The sequence below is a fragment of the Chaetodon auriga genome, chromosome 2 (assembly GCF_051107435.1).
Source record: "Chaetodon auriga isolate fChaAug3 chromosome 2, fChaAug3.hap1, whole genome shotgun sequence".
NCBI lineage: Eukaryota > Metazoa > Chordata > Actinopteri > Chaetodontiformes > Chaetodontidae > Chaetodon > Chaetodon auriga.
The window spans coordinates 2,479,441-2,498,511 of NC_135075.1; the positions used below are offsets into that span (position 1 = coordinate 2,479,441).

The 19,071-nt window shown below is 39.1% G+C and overlaps 1 protein-coding gene across 2 annotated transcripts in view; it reads left to right on the top strand.

The window, feature by feature from the left end:
* The window catches only part of LOC143332315 (receptor-type tyrosine-protein phosphatase gamma-like), a 433,828-nt gene extending 416,180 nt beyond the window's left edge, over positions 1 to 17,648 (top strand). For both annotated transcript variants that reach the window (XM_076749645.1, XM_076749655.1), the window contains 9 exons: positions 712 to 847; positions 1,485 to 1,631; positions 3,441 to 3,534; positions 4,924 to 5,000; positions 5,861 to 5,989; positions 8,039 to 8,185; positions 8,532 to 8,674; positions 10,829 to 10,964; positions 11,634 to 17,648. In XM_076749645.1, the coding sequence (XP_076605760.1) occupies positions 712 to 847; positions 1,485 to 1,631; positions 3,441 to 3,534; positions 4,924 to 5,000; positions 5,861 to 5,989; positions 8,039 to 8,185; positions 8,532 to 8,674; positions 10,829 to 10,964; positions 11,634 to 11,783 (1,159 nt within the window). In that variant the 3' untranslated portion in view covers positions 11,784 to 17,648. The remainder of the gene's footprint in view (positions 1 to 711; positions 848 to 1,484; positions 1,632 to 3,440; positions 3,535 to 4,923; positions 5,001 to 5,860; positions 5,990 to 8,038; positions 8,186 to 8,531; positions 8,675 to 10,828; positions 10,965 to 11,633) is intronic.
* Positions 17,649 to 19,071: the final 1,423 nt, after the last annotated feature.

Consider the following 19,071-nt stretch of genomic DNA (forward strand, 5'->3'; position numbering starts at 1 on the left):
AGATTGTGCCTGTCAAATTGTTACTTTTTATGGTCAAATGGACTGATTTACAGTTATGCCTGTGGACAAATGAACACACTTTGAAATACAGTCACAGTCTGATGTGACAAGACAATTACAAGCACACAAGCGATACAGGCAGCTTAGAAGAGAATGCCTGGAGAACATCAATTATACAATTCTGTCTTCACCTGCCATCGCTTCTGAATGTGCCACTTTGCTCACTTTAATGTGAACTTGCACACTGATTGATTTTTTCCGATGAAATAGCTGTGCTGATAATAAATTTGCCTACAATGGGAGTGATAGACAGTATTTATTAGAAAGTGATTTTCTCTTTTTCCTTTTTATTTATTTTTTATGAACCATGATTTTTCTCTAGATACATTGAGTTCCCAGAAGTAGAGGTATTAAATAAAACTGTCTCAACAGATAAAACTAACTGGGGCAGAAAACTGTTTCTGCAAGTAGTTGTGGATAGCAGTGAATTAAAAGCATGTCATGAGAGAGGGCATTTAAGCTACTGACAATGTAATTGCAATGTCCCAAGATGTATGTAAGTCTGAACCCTTCATTTCCTGACAGTTCTCTGTTGTAATAAAGCTATAAAAGAACAATTTCACATCCATTGGAATGTTAATTTCCCATATATAAACCATTCATCTCTTTGACTTTTCTAGCCATTCCTCTGTATACTGTGTTGTGTTGCAGTGCTGGAGTGGGTCGGACAGGGACGTACATCATCATCGACAGCATGCTGCAACAAATCAAAGACAAGAGCACAGTTAATGTACTCGGCTTCCTCAAACACATACGCACCCAGCGCAACTACTTAGTCCAGACTGAGGTTTGTATATCTGTATCTGTGTATCAACCAGATGCTTGTGAGACTCTTGTTGGGCAGTGTAGTATGAAAGTGTTCAGTAAAATTTCAGAATGAATACTTTATTGCCATATTAACATAACTCATTGGAGTTTGTTTTAATGGGCTCACATATACAAAAACAGACAGAAATAAACATGTAAAACCACTCCTTATGAAAGCATATAATACGTTAAGCAAAGTTTAAAACAGGTAACGTACAACTCATACAATAATCACGCAACCCTAAAAGCTTACATTCATTACATATTAATTCTAAAAGCCTAAAATAAATAAATAAATAAAATCCAACACATAGAAACACCATAGATAAAACACAAGCACCTGAAGGGAAATTTCCAACAACACCAAATGATTTATTAGATAAAGTACCTTAAAAACATCTGCTATATTGCACATATTATTTAACCTGCGGAGTGGGCTGCAGTGCTGTGGTTCGAGGTGAACAGCTTCAGCTTTTTTTCACCCCCAGGAACTTAGGGAGAGGAAAGAGAGTCAATTTCTCCAATGCTGCACACCATTTCATGTCTTAGCAAAATCTGATCTGCCATACTAGCTGCTAAACACCTATTTTGGCTTTGTCACCATTTGGCTGATCCAGGAGCAGTACATCTTCATCCATGATGCCTTGATTGAAGCCATTTTGGGGAAGGAGACGGAAGTGGTGGCCAGCCAGCTTCACAGCTACTTTAACAGCATCATAACACCAGGACACAGTGGCAGGACACGTATGGAGAAACAGTTTAAGGTGAAGGGACCAATGACATTTACTATTCATTCCACATTTAGCACATTTGCCGTAAACATTTTATATTGCCACATTATAAACACACATTACAATGAATCTTGTCATCGGTCTTATTTGGTTAGATCACAAGATAATTATTATCTTAATAGTTGTGTTATCTCACTGTTACAAGCTTTTTACTTTTGCATACTGTATGTCGTTATACAGTACCAATGTAGTTATTAATATATTGAAACAAATTATTGAAATACATGTTATCAATTACATATTATCAATTTTTTCAGAATTTGAATCAAAATACACTTAGTATCCAAGGTGTCAGATTAAGAGCATGCCTAGATTGTGTAGGAAACTCCTCCAACAAAAACAAATCTGAGAATCTCTCCTCTAAGTTATGAATTAATGCAGCTTTCGATGCATTTACTAATTTTCATACTAAAAAGAATATTGTTTCTAGAGATATCATTAAGACTAATGTTGAGCTGCTTTTCTCTGGCGCAATTGAAAATGAGGGTATCAAATAATGGTAGTATTATCTATGCTATTATTTAGCCTACACCTTATTCCTTGATATTCACTTCTGGTCAACCTCTCAGATTTTCTTATCATCCAGCGCTGGTTTGTGTTGGTTATGGGTTAGATGAGGGTTGGTTAGAAGTCTTGACAACAGCAAGGTACACCCTGTTATTTCATCACAATATGCCACAAGTCCAAGGTCTGACCTGGATGGAGTGTGTGTACAGAACAATTGCTTTCATTGTTATTGTAATGCTTTTGTACCTTCATGGCAGGATTGGAATGCAGTCATTGTTTGCTGCTGAATTTAGTCATTGTTTGTAGCTCTTTTGTTTTTCCTCTGGTCTTTCCCAACTTCTTGGAAGGAGTTTGCTTTTCTGTTCTTAGCTGGGGATTTTCTATTGTGAAGTGCTTTCTGTTTTACCTTCAGGCTTTATTACAGAATTCTTCTGGAACTGTTGAAGTGTTTTGAAGAATCTGATGCAACTATGTTTACTGATACTGTTCAGCGAAAGAGTTACTGTCACACAGACACTGCGCACTTTAGTTTTAAAAATAGCAGAATGGGAGAGGTGCATTTCCGTACTGACACGTGAACTTTGTAGTAGCCTACATTTTCACACGTCACATACAGTAATAGGCCCTCATCCAGATACACATTTGTTGATACATATGACATACAACTTTGTTCTGGATTTAATGTACAATCACTGAAGTCAAGAGCACAACATTTTGGCAAGTTGCTAGTTTACTTACTGGGAGTTCACTTTGATAAGAAATCAGTATCATCTCTGTGTGGACAGAACAGAGGTAGTTCCAGACATGTTTAGCACAAACAAACATTATAAGCAGAGGGGAACACTTAGCAAAGTTCTTTTTTATTTATTTATTTTTTATATGTGTGTTTAACACATTTAGACATACAGAATGACACATTGCAGAGTGAGCAGTCATCTTATGCATCAAAGTTATTTTACTGAAGAATAACACTGCACGCTTCTCTAATTCTGAACAAAAATACAAGACATTTTTGAAATTGTTGGAAGATATTTATTTTCCTCTTTTGGTAAAGTATGTCCCTGCTTCCACCCTGTGCTCTCTAAACATGTCCTTGTAATGCTGAATTCTGTTTTCCTTTTGAATAATGCTTTTGTAGTAGGAGTCAGAGCATAGCTTAGGTTAGGCCATCACAGAAATGAAACAGCTTCTTGGCTGTGATAAGTCTGCCTGTCATTCGAAAGTTTGACAACATGCTACACAACAACCCAACCTCTCTCTTCTTTTGTGTTTTAGTTAGTAACACAGAGTAATGCCAGATTCATGGAATGCTTCAACGCTCAGAAGGAGTGCAACAAAGAGAAAAATCGAAATTCCTCTGTGGTGCCATGTAAGTACTACATATTAAATTTCAAGTGAAATGATATTTGATGAGTCGATTACCTGTGAGTTTACAGCATCTGCAGTATACAAGGATGGTAGAATCATAGAGAGTATTTCTGTACTGTTCCACAATGATATGGGACTACATCAGCATTTAAATTTGATCGACACTCTTATTGTCATTCCCACAGAATAACAGGAAATAATAATCTACTTCACACTTGATCAGACTACAAGGCCTAGGGGTGTGACTTCTAAAAGGGTAGTATGAAATTGTGGATGTCATTACATCCCTGCTTATGTACTGTGATTTTCAATGTCATGAGGGATGTTTTCTCTCCTGGAATTATAGACTGCACAGTGCATGGAAAATTCCGAGTGCATCGCTAAATGGTTCGAGGTGATTTTCCTGCATTGCTTGCACTATTGAATCACAAGTACCTGTTATGTCAACCAAATGTATATCAAACCTTGGAGTGCTATACTTTGGTTCAGTCAAAAAAAGAGGACTTTCCCGGCAACATAATATCACAAGCAAGAGGACTTATCTGAGAGCATAACAGGTTAAATAAAAATATGTGGGCTATACAGATTTTGGAGACTTCAATATGCAACATGTGATTTTTCTCTTAATCAAAACAACTCGCATGTGATCATGGGAGTTGTTGTCTACATTGTTAAATGATCAGCATTGCCATTTTGTCAAATTATCCATAGAGGTCTCCTCCTCCAGTAGTTTCACCTTAAAACCAATGTTCCTCTAACACTATTCAGCAGACACAGGACATTAAGAGGGGCTGTGAGTGGAGCTGCCTCCATCGCCAGCTCAACTTCTTTCTAGGTGCTCACTGTGTTTTTCTTTTTCTGATTACTTTAGATCCAGATGTCCAATGACAAAAACCTTTCATCTGGTTAAAAGTTAGTTAAAAATTACCAAGATTTAGAAAGTAAAGGTAGTCAGAAAAATGGGTATTGCAACATACTAGTCCTCTTCAAACAATGCAGATTCTAGAACTGAACCAGCAGCAACCTTTTTTTGAAAGTGTGAGGGCAAACAACTCTGTTTGTAACGTTGGCATAAGAATATAATTTTCATACAAGCTTTCCAACACTCATTAGCTAAACCATAATGGACTACTCTTTTGTTTACAGGCTTGTTGGCCTCACTAACATGACTCAGTCACTCTCTGTATTCTGCAGCTGTTACACAATCTGTTGACTGTCACTGGCTGTTCCACAGTTCTCTGAATCTGCAGCTGAGAATTACCAAGAACTGCCTACACTCAACCAATAACAGCAAAAGGATGAATGAAGGCACACAGAGTGACCTTTCAGTCTGATTGGTCCGTTCAAATACACTGGTAAATGGTAACCCCCCCTGTCTATCTTTGAGCAGCGGAGCGAGCGAGGGTCGGCCTTGCACCTTTGCCCGGCATCAAAGGCACCGATTACATTAATGCCTCTTACATCATGGTCAGTATTTCCACTTCTTCTATCAATTATTGATCTTTCCAATATCTCTTTCATGTTTTGACTCACAGCAGGTTGCAAAATGTCAAAATCCATGACCATTGGCTATTTGTTTTAATATACACTCCCTGATTTTATGATGTCCACTTCTCAAAATTTTCTCCTCCCTACATTTCACTACATCATGTAAAGTGGGAAGAATTTGAAGATATAGGGCTGCTATAACAAAATCAGGAACTATACCTTTACTGGGATACACCAGCAGTTTGTCCCACCTCAAAAAGCTGAGTCATGATTGTGACTCACCATGACTGCAAATCCAGTGAGAACCATTTAAGTATTAGAGATATTAACAGACAGATCTGACACCCACAGCAATAAATAGGACTCTACTTAGACCCAGATAAACTTAATATAATTCAGGTTTCAGTTTATTGTAACTGTGAAGACCTCTACTCCATGACCCAGTTTGTTACACACAAGCATAAACCTTAACCCAAAAGTCTGTAAGGAGCATATAGTTAAGATGCATGTGCTGTTGACTGGTCTTTGTTGTTAGATTACATCTACAGGAAAGTGTGAAATCATAACTCAGCTAACAGCAGTTCAGCATTATCCTTCCACCAGCAGAGGCCAGGTTTCACATAGATTTGATTAAACACTCAAAACTCTGCTTACTCCTGTAAAATTAACCAACATCCCAACTGTGCAGATAACTATCTGATAATGAGCTGGTAATTTAGACAGGATTGTAAAAAATATGTGTTTTAAGTTTAACTTATATCCAAATGAATGTGGTGTAAACAAATGGAGTAAGTCTCTCCTTCCTCTGCTATTGCTGTTTTGTTTTGTTTTTTTTCCAGGGTTACTATCGGAGTAATGAGTTCATCATTACCCAGCATCCTCTGCCCCACACCACAAAAGACTTCTGGAGAATGATCTGGGACCACAATGCACAAATTATTGTTATGCTGCCTGCCAACCATGGACTGGTAGGAAACACACACAAATATACATATACTGTATATTGTGGAAGATGATTAGTGCCACATGCCACGTGGACAAGTATGTGCATTTTCCACCTCCTAAGCCTAAGGTATTATGAATGATACGTGTGTGTGAGTCTCATAGATCCCAGACTTTAATGAGGCACACACACTCATATGCATCCTCCCAAATACACACACTATCGGCTGATCCCTGCTCATTGATCCTGTGTCCTGTGGGTTCTGCAGGAGTTCCATATAAAACTGTTATCCCACAGTGGTTTTATGTGCCACTATCATTTAAGCATGGTATAATGATGACTTTTGCTCAAGATGAATTCAGAAACTTCTATATAACCCTTTAAAGTGGAGCTGTGCTGATGTTACAAATCTGTTTCCAGGTGTTAAGAGGAACTAGCGTATATGTTCAAAAATGTCTTTACAGCGACCTGTGGCTCCAGAGGAAGCTATGTAGGGTCTGAGGCCATATTTATCTCTTATGGCACCAATTTTATCTGGTCATCTATGGCCATGGAACAAGCTGAATTTATTTAATGCAATTGTTGTTTTCCACTTTTTCAGGTTGATTCATAATTCTGACAGATGGCTGACATATTTTAAGTTCATGAGTGCTGCAGATTTCTTTCACAATAGTGCAGAGTTGTGCAAGCATCTCCTGTGTTATTGGATTGTTTTGACTTTGTGGTGTGTTGATTAGGTTTTCTTTCACTCGCCACTATTAAAATGTGCTTTTAAAAATTATTAATCATTGGATTATTGCAAAACACTGGTGCGACATGGTACGCTACCTACAGCAGCTGCATGATTGTGAGTGTTGGTGACTCAGGAGTAAAACTCCTCTTAAACTGAGAAGCCACAAGCTTCTTAAACCAAAAACTAAGGAGGCTCAAAGGCAGGACTGGGGTTTTTCCTAACTCAACCGGTTATGAGATACTTTTAGTCTTAGCATGTTTTGTGAATATGGCCTATGATTATTTAGCTCAAGTGATGCTGTTCATCTCTGCTCGAGGCTACAATGCACATTTCTAGTAAAACACAAATCTCCAACCAATTTGTCACCAGTCACATTGCATTTTGGGTTTTGACACGGTAGAATGCATGGAACAAAACAGATGATACTGTATCTCCAATTCTGCTGCATCAGATTTAATCCATTTTAATAAACAGCCCATCATGAGTCAGACAATGTTATAGGAGTAGAATGCTAAATTGATGCATTACTCTTATAACATTCAAAGTGTTGCCTATCACAGGTGACACTGGATTGAGAGTGAAAGTGACATGGTCAGGACCAGACAAAACTGGCAACCACAGGAGTGACATGGTGGAATTGAAAGAAATAAATTGAGACTCGTCTCATCCGCCAACATGTACACATGCAAAAACATATAAGGTGATACACGCCATAAAATCTCTCAAACTAAGTAAATATTCTGTTAATAATATAACCTAAGTGTTTTCAAATCTAGAAAAAGAAAATTGATGTAAAAAGATATGCACTTTTGTAAGAAGCTTTCATTAGTTTTAGACCAGCAATACAGTTGGTGCAATGAGGCTTTGCAAATAGCCAGCCATACAGTGGGTCAGTATGTGCACTGTAACTAACTGGAACATTGCCTAATTGGGTTCCCCGTAACAAGTCTGTAATTGAAAGCTTGGGTCATCGCTAAGCTTGAGATTTTCCAATGAATTCTGTTCATTGTGAACATGGTATTGAAACACACAGACTGGGACAGAAATTCCGAAGGAATCATGACATATCCAATAAGTTTAGGGACTCAGTTTTATGTGAAGCAGCAAGATGTCATTTCGCAAAACATGGGCCACAAGAAAACCTGTTTAAATGTGTTCTTTTCATGGTCTGATTCTTTTCAAATGTTGCTCCCCACAAGTACATACTATATATACTATAAGAGAGAATACACTACAGTAATATACTGTGATACACTGTTTAATATATACAAATGAATAAAAATAGAATGAATAAAGACAGTAGTGAAACAACAGTGAAACAGTCTCTGTGCTCTTTTGCAGGCAGAGGATGAGTTTGCATACTGGCCCAGTCGAGAGGAAGCCATGAACTGTGAGGCATTCACTGTCACCCTCATCAGTAAAGACCGACTCTGTCTGTCCAATGAGGAGCAGATCAGCATTCATGACTTCATCCTGGAAGCTACACAGGTTACTCAGTGTGTGTGTGTGTGTGTGTGTGTGTGTGTGTGTGTGTGTGACAGCGAGACAGAGAGATCTAAAATATTTTCAAATTGATTGAACTGTGATTGAACACACTGATACACTCATCAAGGAGAACAATAGAGGGGCATCATACTTACACTATTAGTCATGTGCTTGCTAGTCATGTACCATGCTTTGTTCTGGTCATAATTGCTATGACCACTACAGGTCACCACCTTGGAACTTGGATGAGTTGAATCTAACTGTTATAATCTTAACATCCATCACCTAACCTTTGTGTCTCTTTCTCTTGCTGTCTTTCTGCCTGTCTTGCCCTCTCTTTGTCTGCCAGGATGACTATGTATTAGAGGTTCGTCACTTTCAGTGCCCCAAGTGGCCAAACCCCAACGCACCCATCAGCAGCACTTTCGAACTCATCAATATCATTAAAGAGGAAGCAGCCACCCGCGATGGACCAACCATTGTCCATGATGAGTCAGTCTGTCATTTTATTTCATCTTATATTTTCTCGCCACATCTCTTGATAGGCTGATTTCTAAGTGATTATGATGTGTCAAAGTAGAAAACCTAAGTGAAAATACAGTATTACAGTAGATAACACTGTACTTCAAGTTACATATGAAATTAGAGATGGAACTAATGCCACTTGCTGTGGCTCTTTTATGCCCTCTTGTCTTATGGCATATTGATAAGCCTTTGGCAGAGTCATACAATGAAACTTCAAATGAACTGTCCTTTTACATTTGGAAAAGTGACATTTAAAAAGAACAAAGTCAGGAAATCCTAATAGCTCACTTGATAGAACTCTAAGGGTGTGTCTTTACTGCAGCAGCTTGGGTTCAATTTCAATCCAGAGCCCTTTCCTCCATCTCATCCTCACACTGTTCCCCCTTTCCTATCTCTGTCCAGCTGAAGTATCAAATAAAGGCCAAACAACAACAGATATATATATATAAATATTAAAATATAAAATCTTTCTCTTTCACACAATCAAGCTGCCATCACCATCATCTTATACTAGATTTAACAGGCTTTCAATTTCAATTTAACCAGAAACCTGACGTGACACTTTCCCTCAACAATAGTTTTGAGATGGATGATGACTTCAAATTAAATCACTGTGGGATTTAATTATTACACCCATATTATGAAATATAATATCATACTTTACATATTTCTGTAGTTGTTATCCCCAGTATTGATTTGTTCCATAGTGCCCACTTCCAGTTAATACATTTTTTGCCTGTGAAGACCGAATGATGTGAACAAAACTCTTACTCGCGCCAACAGGCATACAGAGACACCAGCAGCCTGACTATCCTGCCGCAAGCACCCCAGAAAACTGCCCAATTAAACATAATGAAAGTATCTTTAGTATTGACACACATTAGTGTTCTTGAATGGCACTATAATCCAGACGCTCTGCTTATGTTTATTCATTAGAATAATGAAGATTGCTTGTCTTATCCTCAAGAAGAAAAGTGACTAATTGAGCACTTCATCAGGTTGCTATGGTGCAGCCAGCTTGCAGCACCTAAGAGATTGTCAGTTAGAGGCTCGTCCTAATTGTCTGCACGCTCGTTATTCAGCCAGGCATAGGTTGTTAGCAGTGGTTTCTGCTGAGTTCCTGACAAGGCTGCAAATGGAAGAAGAGGCCATTTACATTGTGAAGGCGTCCCATCGTTCTCCAGGGAGCCTCACAGGGCTGACCTGTCATCCTCAGGGTGGATTCACTTGCTAATAAATGTTTAATCTCAGAGGTGACATTCTTGATCTGTGACGGTCTTCACTCCTTGGTTGAGCTGCTGTCAAATGCATCTCTAACACTGATTTGTAAAGGTGTTCACAGCTTCCCAAATCAGGAATTTTGAGAGATAAGAAGAGACAGAATGAGTGAAAGACTCTTTCTTTATTGAAAGACCAGGCGGACCTGGCTTTGAGGGAACAGGGTTTACACTCTGTTTAAATTCATTTTATGCCCAAAACGCACCTGTGATTAACTAAGAGACTAAATACCCTCTTAGTGCCTTGCACCTTACATTGCACACAGATTAGGTGCTTCTTAATTTATAAAAGTGCAGTTGGACACACACTAAATGCCCTTGTGCCATGCACTTCAGGCCACACACTATAGATAGTTTAAATATGGCAGGAGTTTTTATATAGCCTATGGAGTCTTCCAGTAAACATGGGAAGCACAGCCATATATGAAAACACCACATGTTGATGCTGATGTAAACCAATAGGTGTAAAAAAGCAGTTAGATGACATGATGCCACAGTTAATGAATTCCATCAGACTATGATTTCCATCACAAGTGTGCCCAAAACAATGGACTGTTTAATTTGAATTTTCTGTAATCTTTCCATATAGTGCCAAAATCTTACTCCGATACTCCCAGGACCTTTCTTCTTGCCACCTTCAAGACAGACATTCAGTTTTTCATTACAGCTATACCTGTAAAATCTGCATAATTTCTCCTCCACAAATGACTGGAGGAGAAATATACTGTAAGAGCTTTTCTGATATTATTGTAGAGATGCATGCTAACCCCAGGCCCTGACTGTGTGTGTATGTCTGTGTGTGGGTGCGTGTGTGTGTCTGTCTGTCTGTCTGTCTGTCTGTCAGGTTGGGAGCAGTGTCAGCCGGCATGCTATGTGCACTCACTACTCTGTCTCAGCAGCTGGAAAGCGAGGGCATCGTCGACGTCTATCAAGTGGCCAAGATGATCAACCTCATGAGGCCAGGGGTCTTCACAGACACTGTGAGTCTGACAGCTGCAACTAAAATAGTACTTCCAGATATACTCTCTTCCTTAACATTCCCTGACCATAATGCTTCTTGCTCAAAAGGAGTGTAAATATATCATCAATTTAGTGAACTTGACAAGAGTTTGGTAGCATCTCTCAAGCACAAAACAGTCCTATGAAAAAAGGTTAAATGACAAGCTATGCAGTAAACAACAATGCATGGTGACTAGTGTCACTAGTGTTATTTTCATAACCTCTCAGTTAGAGTGGATTATCATGCTGATACTGTACCATGGCTGCTTGCTAGTGTTCATAATAAAAGACGTAAGCATCAAATTGTGAGCAAATTTGCAGAGACAGCGATGCCACAGTTTCTTGTGTCTGAAATTTCTGCCATGTAATTTGTATTAAGTCCACATACTCGTTTGGTAAGGTTGTGCTAAGAGTTTGAGAAGAAAACAGCATCTATTCAAGATAAATCTACTTCAGTATGGTAAAGTAATAGTTGATAAGACAGTATCAAGGCACATGGCAGCTGTGCATCCACATTCAGCGCAGTGATTAAGCCACAGTATAACTACAGGATGTAGCTCCAGGAAGGAAAAGCATGGTGGTGATACAGAATATTGTTCTCACCTCTTTCCTCTCTGTCTTTTCTCTGTCTGTCTCTGATCGGTCCACAGGACCAATACCAGTACCTGTACAAAGCTCTGCTCAGCCTCGTCAGCATCAAGGAGAACGGTTCAAGTCTTCTGGCCAGAGACATTAATGGGACCATAGCATCCATGTCTGACCAGTCTGACCAGGCAGTGAGCATGGAGTCGCTGGTCTGAGGGAGGCCCTTTGGGGGCCTGGAGTTGAGCTGAGGGCGTCCTATGGGTCCAAACTCCCTGCAGGGTCCCTGAGCCCACAAAGGAGGCACTTAACTTTGTTAAACGTCAAGGAACTATTGCGGACAAGACTTTTTGAGGCCTTTTTTGCCAGACTCTTGGTTAAAATGAATAACCTAATTACTTTTTTACACTGATATAAAGTTTTTGATATTTATTTTTTCTTTCGCCATTTTATGTCTTAATGTTCTCCTACTGAAGGGTTTGCACCTGCATTTTTAAGTTTCAGGACGGCATCGGTAAGCAACAATAAACAATTTTCTGTCTTTTCTTGTTTGCACTATATAATGTCAGTGTTACTGCCTATACTAAAGCTGACACACTTGGCTTTTCTCCACTCAAGTTCAGATTTTTTTGACATTCCACTGCTTTGGCCCTTATTAAACCAACTGGTTCTGCCAGGACATAGTTCTGCCTACCACCTACCAGTTGATTTAAGACGGTGGACGGAGGAAGGCACGAACTCTCCGCCTCAGTAACAAAAAGCTGTTCGACTTAAGCTCAGTGTGACCTTCTCTGCCCTGCTCAACTATTGTACTCATGTTACCGCTCATTTATCACAAGAACAGAGATCTTGGAGCATATTGCCACAGACAAGTAGCACTTGTTATCTAAAATCTGTTTCTTTTTCACTTTTTTTTGTTCTTTTGCCTTGTTTTCTTGTCACTCTCTTTCTTACTAGCGAATCACACCCAAGTTAGAATACCTAAGGTGGTGTAACAACTGCTACTGTGAAATTTTATTATTATTTCTTTGTATAATTCATATTATGCTTTTTAATATATGGAAATATTGTATGTATACATATATAAATATATCCTTATCATAATAACTTTGTGATTTTTGTACATGTCCTTTGTGGCCTCCCACCTCAGGCCGGTTGATTTCCACCATGTCCACTCCAGTGTTCACAGCTGACTTTCCAGCCATCCTGAAGCGGACTCCCTGAGTCCTCCGTGTTCTTGTATGCTGCTATGTCATCTGAACTCACGCACACACAAATACACACAAACAAATACCACCAGTAGTGAATGATTTTACATTTGCAATATTTGACACAAATACAACAGATGATGCAACAACATGACGTTCCCCACCGTTCTGAAAAATCACGTTTTTTAGGATTTTTTTTGGTCATAAATTCATTCTGACAGACAAGCACGGATTAAGAACACAGGCCTGTGTGTGAAGCCTTCATTTACTCACACACACCAGTGTGTGTCATTACAGGGCTGAATGAGTATAATCTACAGGGGAACAGCAGACTCAAAAACAAGCTCTATGCAACATGTTGGTTAGGTTTTAGAAATCTGAAATGGGTTTAAGTTCTTTGTGATAGTCTAGTTCACATTTGACCAGTCTCACCACAGTGGGTTCAGAGTTTTAAAATGTTTTAATCTATTCCTTTTATTTGAGTTTATGTGATCTAGATGGAGTAAAACCACTTAATAACCATCCTCTGCTGAAGAGTCTTCAGATGCTTAACATGATTTTTAGTATGTCTTTGATAAATGTATGCGGTGTAAGAGTGGAGAATCAGACCAGAAATATTTCTCCTCATTATATCTGTTAATGCAAACTGAAAATTGGTAGCCTGAAGCATGATCTGTGTTTTTAATTTATTTTCTGATGAATCACAACAAGTTGTATTTTCCATCAGACCTTTGTTGGGTCAGGTATGAACAGCTGTAGTGTGTTCAAGAGACATGCTTGTTGATTCCACTTACTGATTCCAATCTTCAGTGAAATCTGGAACTGCCCATCTTTCATCCACACCACTTGTACCAAATAGTGTTTACAATATGGCAGATGAGAGCTAGTGCTGGCTAAATTTCACAAAAGACAGGAATGATACACTTGTGTGTTTAACATTACATAGCTGTTGCTATTACATTACTGTAACATTCATTGTCATAATGTCCCAGAATTAAAGCTGAAGTAGGTAAGATGGAGAAGAGAGCTAACAGCCTGAAAATTTGAACCAACACAAGTTTCATGTCACTCCCCCTCCCTCTCCGGTGCACTCATGCCCTGCCTCCAAGCCCCTCCTCTCTGCGGCATCTGTGCAGCTGCCGTGACAACCAGTAACGTTAGCCTTAGCATCAGAAACAAGCTAACTCTGCCCAGCCGCTACATCACAGTCGCTAACATACTGTATGTGCTGCGGCGTGTTACTGTAACAATGACCATATTAGCTTAATGGTTATTTGTTGTCTTAGCTGTATATGCTGTTGTTGGCAGCGGCGGTATGAACAGTTTCTCCTTTGTGGGTGACTGTTGCTCCGCCATAGCTTTCACTAGCCTCCTGACGCCGCTCACAGAGCTGTTTGACTGAGCGGCAGCCAGCAACATGAGTGGAGGGAGGGGGCGGTTCCCAGCATGTGTGAGTAGTGATTGACAGATGGCTCTGATTGGTTGTTTTGTGTTGGGCGCAGTGGATTCTTGCAAATCGCAGTAGGAGCAGTAGGTGGGACCATTGGAGCCGTTTTTTTTCACAGATTACATGTTTCATGTACTGCTGTCTGGACATAGGGACAGGTTTAGCAAATATGACAAAAAATTACTTTTATACAAGTTACATACTGCAGCTTTAACTTGTGCTAATGTGTCAATAAAAGTGGAAAACATTCAATATTCAAACATTCAAGTTGTGCTTTGCAAGAACATTTACGTTTTTTCTTTATTTCAATGACAAAGAACCATAAAATGCCTGATCATTCATGTTACACGACTGTTAATGGCAGCGTAAATGTGCCGAAAGTCAAGGTGGTTCTTGCTTCAACATATTTTGCTTTCTGTTCTTACTCAAATAAGACGACACAAATCTCGAAATGAATTTGTTAAGAAATGGAAACAATAAGCAGATCATTCAGTTTAATTTCTAGCAGTATCCAACACTTTTCCTGTCTCAAACTATCTATATTTCCATATTTAAAACATCTAAATGAAGAAGGTGTTTGTCCATCTTTTGATACTTTCTCGACCCTGCCTGTGCCACTCAGCTCTGAGCCCACTGGTTCCAATTCAAGACATTAATCTTACAAAATAGTTTCATTAAAAAACAATTTATTTTAAGCTGTGGACTAATACACATTGAGACCTAGCAGGGTGTGGCTACACAGACAGTACTCATAAGCAGCATCTATTCATTACTGATTTTGATATTTTATTTGGATTTGCTGACAATATAACATTTATAGAATACTGTCAGCCTTATCCTTTGAATAAAAACAAATTAGCAGCTGTCACCAAGTTATACCCCACCCATTGACCACATAGCCTGACAGTCTGCTGCCAGTTTCATTAAACCAAGCAAAAACACATAGAAACATTGAGCTGTCTGACTTTACACAGGGTTTTGTTGTTGTTGTTTTTTTCCAATTTCTAAACAAAAACGCTCATGTCATTGCATCCAAGGCTTTGACCACATCTGATTTAACTTCCATAGTTCACAGACCTGAGAGACACAAACTGGTGACTGATAAGCAAAAACTGCATTTGATGAAAATAGAACAGGTGGAGGCCCGTTTGAAATCCGTGCTCGTTGACAGAGGTGTGATTACTTGCTCCAACCTCCCAAGGCCTTGTGTACATAGTTTCCACTTTTCACTCCCTTTTTCTTCCAAGATGTATTTCTATGCGCTTTTGTGGGCTGTAAGCAAAGAGCATAGTCTGAAATGTTTGCTGCTTTAGCTGGAGTAAGCCCTTACACACGAACACACATTTCCACACTTACACATTTCCTTGGCATAAGGGTGTTCTAATTTAGCCACTGATTTTGATTATATTCTGTACCTCTGTGATCGATGGCGTGGAACGAACACTAATGAAAATGTGAAAGTTTTTTTTTTTTTTCTTTCACACAGCACAACTCATAACATGTCGAATGTGAGGGGGACAAATGTAGTTTGATTTTATAAAAACTTTTACCAAAGACTTGAATCCTTCCCATGCAGAAAAACATGTTGGGTAAGCTTTTCTCTCTCTGATTTCCTTCTCCATCATGCAATACCGTGATTTCTGTCTCCTGACTGGATGCCCTAAACCCATCTCTCCCCCTCACACTACATCTCTATTTGTATCTTTGTCCTTCAGGAGGTTTACTTCAAAGTTTCACTTCCGTATCTGTTTGCTTTAACTTCAACATTAAAGTCCTTCCTTGCAGTTCCTGTTAACACCATTATTTGACATAAAGAGATGCATCAAAAGATTAACATTAACAATGCCGATCATCTGTTTCTGTTTCTCTGGCAGTGCCATCTCCATTTGAAATGGGGACCATATGAGCTGAATGATTCTCCAACTTTAAGGGAGAGATCTATAAAACATTTTCTGTAATTTTTTTATGAAGCACACACTTTGCCTAAGTGCCAGGTCACACCAGAAAGCATAATCCTTGAACAACTGGTGAGTTACTGTTGGTGCTGAGCTAACTTTTAACATGGTAGCTAGCCGATAACATGCTAGTGCTAGTTAGTTGCTCCAGTCACTAACAGGACAATACAAAAAATAATGGTTCATTCAAGGGAATACCATCCACTGTCCATGTGTGTGTCACAGCTGACTGCAGACTATGCTGTGCCTCTTTTGTGGAGCAGTTCATTCTCAACAGAGCAGGGTGATATCAAATTGAATGGTGTTTCACAGCTAATATGATAACTGCTGGCATTTTGAACTGTCTGGATTTCCAATCAAAGTTCCAATCACTGTCAGGATATTTTGCAGTTGAATGTACTGATGGAGTGAAATCAGTGAACTGATTTCTGAAATTCTGCTGTTATAAATGCCGGTGTGACTGGGCCCTTAAGATGGTAGCTCTACCATTTTTCTTCTCCATTTTCAAGCGAATTTGATCATTGTGATCATTTGGAATGAACAGTGTTTTATGTTGCCTTGGAAGCACACACACAGCTGTACCGTCAATAATATATGTACATATATTTTTGTTGCTTCTGTGATCCAGACCTTCTCTGGAAACTGTGTATGTATTGACTGTATCGGAGAAAATGTGTCATCACATTTTGAAATTCTGTAATTCAAATTTACAGTATTTTCTCTTTGTCCTAACATGATTTTGTAAATCAAACGTACTTACTTTTACCATTTTTTGACTTTATATGTACCACAAATCTCTCAGAAGGTTTCCAATCTGACACACATGTCATGTGGTTTGTAGTCATGAACATTTTCAGTCTGTTCTCGCTCATTTGAACTCACTCATGGCATTGCTATCTGTCGCGGGTATCGTGGAAGCTCATGTCTGAGCGTCCAGCTTGTGTGGTCAGCATCAGAGTCCATTTTCCACCTTCACACCCCCCATTAACGTTCAGGCAGTGATTGTGATATTACAATGTTATTCTCTCTTCTTTTGATTTTTTTGGCTTTTGGTATCAGTCCTCTGGAGGCTATGATTCTGTTGTCAGTCGTGACCAATAGAAGGGAATAGCTCTCTTGTTAGTCACTAAACAGTTTCCTCTCAATTGATCCATTTGGGAAAGAAGGCTGTTTGTTCTTCTTTTGTAACATGAAATAAGACAAGATGGATTTTTTTGTTTGTTTCATTGAAAGCTATATCAAAGCATTCTATTATAGTGTTATTTAATATGTAAATGGTATTGCGATACATAAAATAAAATATGGGTTTTGATGTAATTTTATGAAATCATTTGTGTGATAATATGTGCTTTTTTATACCCTGTAGTTTTTTCTCCAGGTTCCAAAAGTGTTGGAGGTATTTACTGGAGAAAATCGTACTGTCTTCAGCGTTCAAAATGTTTCCATTTTGTTCTGAGCTGTTTATCAACCTGATAAAAGTGAAACACAAATATATTTTTCTTCCCAAAAACATGAATAAAAGCTATACAGCAAATTACTTTTTAAATTACTATTTACTTTTACTTTACATAATTTTGACTTAAAAATGCTTTTAGATTTAAGGGAGCAACTTCTAAAACAACACCAGTGGTCTCCGAGTAGATCTGGCAGACAATCACATTTTGGAATGATTCTACAATACATTCTTGGTAATAATGAACAATACCTGAATGTAAAAACACCTAACTCAGAATAGGGTGATTGTAGCTGACTATGTGCAGGTGCTGCTGTCCTGAAAGCTGCATTTCCAAAAGTGCATTTGCACACTTTTCAACTCTGGGATTTGAAAAGAAGGGAAATTTGTTAGGCTTTAGCCGCTAAATAGTTAGGACCCAAGGATGCAGACCCGGACACAGGACTTATTCAGCAAATAAAGATTTATTAACAAAATGGAAAAACAAAAGGCGCACTCGAGCGAGTGGAGAAACAACAAAACGAAAGGCGCACTCAAAAGGAGTGGGAAAATAACTAAAGGAGCTCCGACAAGGCGGGTATGTGGTATAGGCATGCGTGGAAGAGGCAGGTAGGCAAACAAGAAGACCAGACACCGTCATGGGAGGATGAGGAACAATCCGGCACAGGTAAGAGAGGGCTCTCTCCTTAAATACTGTGCCAATCAGGAACAATGCCTCACAGGTGAGCCCCAGCAGGGGCGGAGTTAGCTGGGAGCATGGAGACGCCCCGCTGCACAGACAGGGGAGAACAGACAGACAACAAACAATAGAGAAAAAGGGCAAGGAGACACACACGGAAAGACAGGCAGGCAGGATCCTAACAAAATTTTCCAGCATCCTTCCTGGACTGTCCCACCACCCTTACTGCTGTCCACATACCCCTTCCATTTAGACACAGCTACACACAGGGAATCCTAAAATCACCACTAGGCACCCACTTGCTTTAAAATATCAGAGCAACAAGGACCGAGTTAATTTATTCCTACATTAAATGACTACAGTTAGGTGGTCAGAATCAGATACCTGTTTAAAGTGAAATGCTGTGAACATTCCTCCATTAAATAAGTGAAAACACAAAAGGGCATATAAATTCAGCACTTAGTTTACTTATGTATTACTTGAAGGGAATGTACACATCACTTACACAGTATGCTTCATTTGTGATTTTGAGAGAAGCTTCTGGCAAGAATGACAATTGGTAGGAGAGGGAGATGATGGAAATGGATGGCAGAGATAGTAGAAATGCAGTCATTGGCGAAGCATGTTTCTGCGCCTCTTGCCTCTTTTGCTTTGCAAATTTGTTACCTTTCCATCTGCGTGATACGCTAAAATCCATGCTTTATATTTCACAAAAAGCAAGACCTAGACCGCGGTCATTTTTCAGGTACAGATAGGCCTCTTCC